Source organism: Carassius auratus, unplaced genomic scaffold, assembly GCF_003368295.1.
Source record: "Carassius auratus strain Wakin unplaced genomic scaffold, ASM336829v1 scaf_tig00011242, whole genome shotgun sequence".
In the NCBI taxonomy this organism is placed as follows: domain Eukaryota; kingdom Metazoa; phylum Chordata; class Actinopteri; order Cypriniformes; family Cyprinidae; genus Carassius; species Carassius auratus.
Window position 1 is genome coordinate 569,893 of NW_020524184.1, and position 8,781 is coordinate 578,673.

Here is an 8,781-nt window from a genome sequence, read left to right on the forward strand (position 1 = left end):
GTATGTGTATGTAACGTCTAAGGTTGTTGAACTACACATAAATCAACACTTATACAGTCTGATAAATGATGCACATAAAAGTAAAATGCCCAGCAGACAAGCAATATGCATATTTATTTACTGGTTAAAAACACACTTTATAACATATTAACAATGTAAATAACAATAACTATTAATTTAATTATTATTTTAACTAAAGTAAGACTATTTTTTTTTGTTCAGGATTTATCCACTTACAAATCTCTAGTGCTTGCTGCAGTGATGCTGAAGACTGTTAAATCACTCTCGCTCATTTGGTCATATGTTTAAGATGTCTTCAACTATCACTGTGGTTGTTGTGCTTTATAAGGTAGGAACTCAAGCTTGATTTCATAGTTTGTGTAATGTCTTATTATAATATTCATTAGAAGTCTAAAAAGTTTTCTTTTTATTGATATCAACAAGGCCAAAAAAATATATATATACAAAACTCTCAAAGGCTTAAAAGTTTTAATACAAAAAGGGATGGGGTGGGGAGGGGGGTATAAAAACCAGAGTTTTAACATATCAATAACAATATCACTCAAACTTTGTTCAGATTTGTTGAACCGAGGCAGTGGATGATCACTGAGTCGAATGCCCCACTTCTTTGTTTGACTCCTCCTCCACATCATCATAATCTGTTATTAAATACTAAATATTAAATCAGGTCAAATGTTGTTATTGGATGAATATTTTAAAAGTCTTAGCTTGAAAATATTAACTAAATTAAAATAAAGATGTTAATATAATGAGAAAAAAAGGGTTATAATAACTTACCCATCAGGTTTCTCACATCTTCACTGACACTCATCACATCATCATACTCCTCCTGAACTCTCTCTGATCAAGAATGACAGAAAAACATGTCACATCAGTTTATAAAACAATTCTCATTTGAAGGATTATTTTTCCCTTGAGTGACTTTATTACACAGAACACACATCTCAGGCCCTAGTCCACAATACACTGGTATTTTTATAACCTCTTAAGCACAAATGCTATTTTGGGGATTTCCGTTTTTCATTTTCCTACCTAATTTTGAATGCTTCCCTATACTAATGCTACAGTGTAAGCTCAGAAAGTTTGGTATAATTTCAAAGGAAACCCTTTGAAATTACATAAAACACTGTTGAAATTGATAAAAATGACAATATATGCTGTCTGTGTTATAATAAATAGGGAAAAAAACAAGGCGCTTTTTTATTTTATTTGTGTAAACTGAAGTTTGAAATGGTATAACTCAGGCATTGAAGGGGCTGGCAACTTCAGACCAATTGCTTGTGATTCTTCCAACTGTCTGCTATTAGAGGAAAACAGAAATTTCTTTCTATCCTAATCTATGCAAAAGTTATTCTATTCCAACTGAAGGAAGGAATAATACCATTTTTGTATAAAATTTTTGTCTAAATAAGTATGAAGTCATCTTTTGCACACTTGCAGTATGGAATAATGTGATCTCTGTATATTATTTGACAGAAAACACTCAGAAGTTACATAAAAAGCTGCTGTTTGTGACAAATAGTATTATTTATGTTGTTTCACATATGATGAACCATCTCAATACAATGTGCATTTTTTTGTGTGTGGGTTTTCTGAAAGAGAATAAGTCATATTACACGATAGCAGCATGCATAAAATTATAAAAAATATCTGGTCTATCACAATCTAAAATAGAATCCACAATCTCCAGATTCATATCGTTTCATTTATGTCTATTCTGCATCGTGTAGAGATTGAGAGACCTTGCCTGCCTCTTTCATATTTCATATTTTGATTTTTTTATCAGCGTGTATTTTGGTTTCGGTTTCTATACAGTGTAAACAAGCTCCCCGAAGCTTTTGCGCGAACTTCGGAGCGTCAACAAACTAATTTATGTTTATTCCCCCAGTACTGTACGGATTACTGTACATTCACTGAGATGCGGTCGAACACTGCACAGTTATGAAAATAAACATATTAGCTTATTGCTAGCGAAGCTTCCAAGCCTCAGAATAAAGAATCAAATGTATGAAAGCGAGTAGCACGCGTATAGGCTTACCAGATGCGCGTCCTGACCTCTCCACGGCGAAGTTGGCCACCCGTAACTTGTTTTATGAATATTATGCATTATAAATCCGAGCGTCGGCCATTAGTAGTTTTTTCCTCGCGTGTCCTTTGTTTAGAAGCAGCCAAAGACTCAGTTTCCCAGACATCATTGCGTCTCCACAAGCGGAAAAGGAGTGGGCAGTCGCTGTCCAGTTCCAGCACCCCCGCGGTGCTGAATCACAGCTTCGATTGGAGGGAACGACTTGTGAATTGCACCTATCAGGACAAATAGCGCTTCACAAAAGAAAACAGACGTCTATAGCAGAAAAAAGGCATTTAGACCCGTCTATATGACTTGAAGATCTTTTCAATAATACAGCCATTGGAGCGCTTTTGCGCACTTGTACAAAACGCTTTATATCTCAGCAATGGAAGCACGCAGAAACGTAAAAATGGTCTTGTTTGAAAGAAGAGATTCTAATCTAAAAGATTATATCGAGTATATAGGTATGCGTGGCTGTTTGCGGCTGACTGAAGCGGTGCAAAATGTATAAATAATAAGGTGAGAAATTTTACATCGCGATTCTGTTGAAGATCATTCGATCTGTGATTGTCACACAATAAAATGATCTACATCATCAGATTCCTGAGAATGAGAGCTTTCTTGTGATATATGACTTGACTGTTTTGTGAAAATATTTTAAATACACATTCTTACGAAAACGTATTCGCAATCGTTAGATGGAAATTTATGGGGGGGGGGGGGGGGAATATATTTCTTAGCTTAATTTGACTACTTTATGTATCATAAAACCCCAATTAATGGTATTCTTTGTAAAGAAAACACTCTAAGCTTTCAAATGAACCCATTTTTGGGCAAATGCCATATAAGGAAGGATATGCAAATGAGACACAAACATGTGGCATGCTATTTTCGGACCCGGTACCGGGTCTGCAGAGTTTAAGAGGTTTTATAAACAGTTGGAGTTTAAATGGAGTTTTCCTCCATTTAAAAGACTTGTCCACATGAAAATGTAATTTAAATTATGCATTTAGCAGACTTACATTGCATTCAGGCTAACAATTTTCCCCTTACATGTGTTCCCTGGGATTTAAACCCCCCAACCTTGCACAACCTAACACAATGCTCTACCACTTGAGCTACAGGAACACATGATGCAAATACACACTATGAATGAAGTGCTGTCAAGAGCATGTGAAAGTTGCCAAACCATCAAGTGGTGATATAAAAGACAATAAAGCCTTGTTGGCCAATCAGAAGCCTGATAAAAGTGTCCACTGTGACATCACAAGCTAAAATTTTCTACACAACAACACTGCAATCAGAGTTTCTGAAAATTTTCACCCTGGAAGGAGTTTTTAAAAAGGTTCACTTTCAGTGACCTCATACTGTGTGTGTGTGTACGAACGACCAAACCACACAAAAACAGCTATAGTTTTGAAAATACCCATGTTCCTGTGGACAGGGCCTGATACTTGTTACATGTTTCCTGTGTGTTTTCTGTCCTTGTCTGCTGTGTGCCTGGTTTGTCTTTATTGTTAACCTCATTAGTTCCCAAAGCCACTCATTTGACCACACCCATCTGCTTGTTGCTATAGTAACTCATTAGTCTCTTGTTCTCAATCGAATCCACCTTATTTTTTCTGTAGGAGTGTGTTCTTTTGTAAAATTTATGTGTCTGGCTTCCGGTCTCGTCCGCTTCCAGGTATTTTTAGCTGTACAAAACAGCTTGTTTTGCTGCTTGATATTACAAACTGATGTGTCTTACCTTATTATTTGAATGCATAATCTTAATTATTAACACACTGGTTTGTAGTGCATAAAATGTTACCATTTACTGCACATTGTTATTTTTCTCGTTATTTCCCTACAGCAGCTAATGAACCAGAAGTCTCACATTCACAGAAAATGACTTACTTCTGTGTTGAACAATAAGGTGGATAAATGTCCCTTGTGTTTCCCTTGGTGCTTGTTTTCCTGTGTTTTGCATCTGTGTGTTTTTTGTTTCCCGGTTTTCCATTTTTTTTCTCTCGTTTACTTCTATTAAACTGCAGTTAGATCTGATCTCAGACAGCTTTCTCCAGCACATCACAATACTCATGTAAATATGTGAAGGGTGATTAAAAAATGTAGTTCTGTGCATCTCACCTGTTAAACCTCGAGAGTTCGGTCTATTAATGATGACATCATCATAATTCTCTGGGGTGTTCACTACACATGCAAATATGAGTCAATTTAAGTGTAAACCAAAAACTCAAATTAAGGCAGGAATGAAAAATAGTATCTTTAATATTATATTATGAGTGATATTAATAAAAAAATATATATATATTTATATACCTTTTTTGATATCAGAGTTGTGTCCGCTCGTCATGACATCATCATAACTCTCAGGTGTGTCTTCTACAAATTCACACATTCATTACATTCAGAACAAATTTGAAATATCTATCTTACATATATTATAATATTTTGATTTAAAAGTATATTATATGCTGCTGTAGAATAAGAGAGTGACACCTGTCTCACGATCTGGTTTCAGTCCATCAGTGATGACATCATCATAGTATCCTGGTGTGATTTCCTTCATCATCTCTTCTGCTTCAACACACAATATGTTTGGATACAAAATCCAAAATATGTTGTTGCTGCAGGTCATAAGACTAAAAATGTATTACATGTCATCTGGTAATGAATCATGTGATCAATTTAAAAGGTCACTGACCTTTTAGGCCACTGCCATTGGTGACATCATCATAATATGCAGTATTGAATTCTTTTGCTAAAAAAGGAGAGCAGACTGTTAATATACAAGTAAACAAGATCATTTGAATAGTATTGAGTCATTTATCAAATATAATATGGAATTACTAGTTAAAGTTATTCATTATATTTTTATTATTTTTTTTAAAATGTGGAATGATTATGTGCTTCAGCTCTCTAACCTGAGAGAAGCTCGTCAGCATCTTCATACCCAGAATGCAGTTCTTCAGAGATGAGACTCCCTGTTAAAGAAGAGCAGAACAGTCAGAAACATGTTCATCATTACAAACAGACTGAATCCTCATTTCCTTTCGATTATAAAACATTGTGTTAGTGACAACACAACAAATTACTTTATTATTTAACGTAATAAAGAAATAAATCCCATGGTGTTTAGGCCCATTAGCAAACATATGAACCCATTTCTTACTTCCAGAAATATACACAGGAAGAGACAAACACACACACACACACCTGCATCTACTGTACATGTACAAACATATAAGTCCCTGTTTATGACCCTCTAAAAATACACACAGGAAGAGATGCTGACTGGCATACACACACACTCCCTCTATCTCTCTCATGCTCTCTCTCTCTCTCTCTCTCACACACACACACACACATGCACCTGCAGCTCTGTGGTTTTCTGTCAGGAATTCTGTGTTTTGAAGCAGGAGGTTTAACAGGACTAATAATAGATGAACATCTACTGTCTGACAGACTCTTATTAATGATATTAAATGAGATTAGTGGCTCATGTCTCACCCCTCTGAGTGAAGTGATTGTGTCTGTGCTGAATCTCCTCATATAAACGGCCTCAGACATCGTCCTGTGTCTCCTCTTAGAGAGAGCTGTGAGTGTAGACAGACAAACCTGCATCAGTTCACAACACATGACTGATCACACACTGAATAAGACACAATATGACAGTCTCTGGATCTCTCCTACCTCTCCTCATCACTCTGTTCTGCTGAATCAGTATAAGCAGTGGCACTAAGAGCAGTAAGAGCACAACTCCCAGAACAATCACAAGCACTGGGAGAGACACTGGTGGAGGAGTTTGTGAATGAGAGACTGATGTGGAGCGCACTGAAGGAGAAACTGGAGGAGAAGCTGATGAGGTTGTGGCAGGAGTAGTGGACACTGACACATCTGACAAGTCTGTGAAAACAGAAACAAACACATTAACAATTGGGAATACATAAAATTATCTAAAAATGTAAATTATTCCTCAGTGTTTCCGGTGACCTTCACAGTTGAGTCTAACAAGCTTCTTGCGGGAGCAGTCAGTGTGGTTATTCAGGGAGAGAGGACAGTCCCACAGGTGAATCTCATTCCCTCTGCACTCGACTTTGTTCATCCACACAACACCTTCACCAGCACCAAAGACTGAATTCCCATCAGCCCTCAGTGCTGCTCCACAACCCAGCTGCCTGCAGACCACCTGAGCATCGCTGATGTCCCACTGATCATCACAGACTGAGCCACACACAGCGTTATGATACACCTCCAGCCTCCCAGAGCACCGGCCGTCCCCTCCACTCAGTCTGAGAGGAACATGATCTAAAACACACACATCAGCACTGACCAGCTTCAGCACAACATTTACAACAAAGTTTGGTTTTAATAATAATAAAATCATAATAAACTTACTTGAACACTGTCTCTTGTATGGAGATGGTGAGGTAGAACATGTCAGAAAACTCTGAGGCAATTTACTAATCTGATCCTCTGAGATTAAAACGTTAAAATTTCATTAACACTTAAATAGAACAAAATAATTAAAAGTCAAAATATCATATTTCAATGAAAAAAAAAACATGACAATTTCAAACCATCTCAAATCAGTTAAATATCATCATACCTGAGCAGGTAATTTTGGCGACTTCATCATTATCACAGTCATTCTGTCCCCAGGCTGAAGATGGACACTGCCATAAAGTGGAGTCATGTCGTCGACATTTAAGATTATCAAGCCAGTTACGAGGCTTCAGTCCGTCTGAATAACTGGGTTCACTGCCAGATCTTCCACAGTTCAGCTCTTGACAGATCAGACTCGCTGTGTCTCTGTCCATCTTGTTCCAGCACACATTACCCCAGGATCCATTGTAGAAAACCTCCAGATTCCCTTCACAGCCCTCAGTTAACCTGATCTCTTTAAACTCTAGATGGAAAGGGGTGTGCATTAAAATATATGCAATTCAAGTAGTGCTTTATTTATCATTAAAAAAACTGGTTAATTCGAGGCTAAAGTTACCGTAATGCTATGTTACTGACATAATATGTTATCAGCATTTGCATTATACTTTTTTTGGACGAAAAACATTTATGGAGCATTTCCTTTAGTGTACTGTTTACCTGAGCACACGACTCCTGAGCATCTTTAATATCCCAGGAGTCATCACACACTGTCCCCCAAGAGCCGTTGTGAAAAACCTCCAGCCTCCCTGCACAGTCTCCCCCAGAACCCACCAGCCTGATGGACCCGCGACCTGATATTCAGACAAAGAAAAACACATTATTGATCACGAACAACTGAAGAATCTGTCCAGATGTTGTTCTTCTCACCAAGGCAGGTGATTGACAGCTGTTGTGTGAAACTGCAGTTGAGAGTTTGTGGAGATCTGCAGTTCCCCAGATGAGCTTCACTCCCAGAGCACTGGAAGCCCGTCACACACTCATGACTGTGTTCAGGACTGGATGAAGAGGAGCCAGAGAAGTTCAGCACAGAGCCACAGCCCAGCTGTCTGCAGACCACAGAGGATTCAGAGAGACTCCAGGAGTCCAGCAGAACTCTCCTCCAGACCTGATGGATGAAAACTTCCACCTCCCCCTCACACTGTCTCTCTCCAGACAACCGCACCAGACCGTCATGAAGAGCCAGAGAGGAATCTGAGTGAAAGATCTGACATTTCACTAAAATACTGCAAATGTGTTAAAGACCACAGAGGAACACTTATATAATAAATTTGTTTTATATCAATATTACATTTATATAAGTAAATTCAAAACTTAAATGACACAAGCATGAATTTTCAATCTGAAATTTATAGGGAAGATATACAGCATTTCGTATAAGATTAAGTCTTCCAGTAGCATAATATCAGTAAATGCTACAGTAATATAGACTCACTAGAGCAGATGACTCCAACATCTCGTCTATGAGAACATTCAGCTCGACTCCATGAAGAGATGGAACACTCTGAGAGTTTTGTTTCATTCCCGTCACAATCAAACACATCAGCCCAGATTTCACCACTTCCCTCTCCAAACCAGTCTGATCCCACAACAGACACAGCAATCCCACAATTCAGCTGTCTACAGAGGACACTGGCATCTCTCATATCCCAGCATGCATCGCACACTGTGCCCCACTCATTGAGGAACTGAAGCTCAACTCTTCCAGAACAGATGTCAGGACCGTTTACCAGTCTGAGATCAGTGTAACCTGGAGAAAGAACACAGTTTACTGAGATTTTAAGTAAGAGAACAGAGATAATCTGAGTAATTCTCATGTTCTTAATTCTGTTTAATACAGTCACTCAGAGCTTATAATGATGTACTGATCAAACAATTACATCTGAGTAAATTGAACAATTGGATTTGTTAAATAAATAGGTTAAACAATTTACCAGAACATATTAGTCCGACATCATTTTCATGGGTGCAGTTTGTTTTATGTGAGTTTGATGATGGACATCCTCGAATGTGTGATTCATTTCCTCTGCACTGAATCTCTTGTGTCCACATCTGAGCGTCTCCTTTGCCAAAAGCAGCTGCTCCCAGCACCTGTACAGGAGCCCCACAGTCCAGCTCTCTACACACAACCTCTGCATCCTGCTGGTCAAAGGCAGCGGCACACAATGAACCCCATCGTCCTCCAAAATACATCTCCAGTCTCCCAGAAGACAGATGAGACCCAGCTACAAGTCCTGGCCTTCCATAGT

At 38.2% G+C, this 8,781-nt stretch overlaps 1 protein-coding gene across 1 annotated transcript; it reads right to left on the reverse strand.

Moving 5' to 3' along the window:
• Positions 1-5,580: 5,580 nt before the first annotated feature.
• Positions 5,581-6,257, reverse strand: LOC113073036 (scavenger receptor cysteine-rich type 1 protein M130-like). Its single transcript, XM_026245908.1, has 4 exons — positions 6,083-6,257; positions 5,783-5,995; positions 5,629-5,685; positions 5,581-5,594 (listed from the first exon to the last, which is right to left on the reverse strand). The coding sequence occupies exons 1-4, from the start codon at positions 6,192-6,194 to the stop codon at positions 5,581-5,583; spliced, it is 396 nt and encodes a 131-aa protein (XP_026101693.1). The 5' UTR covers positions 6,195-6,257.
• Between the last annotated feature and the right edge of the window lie 2,524 nt (positions 6,258-8,781).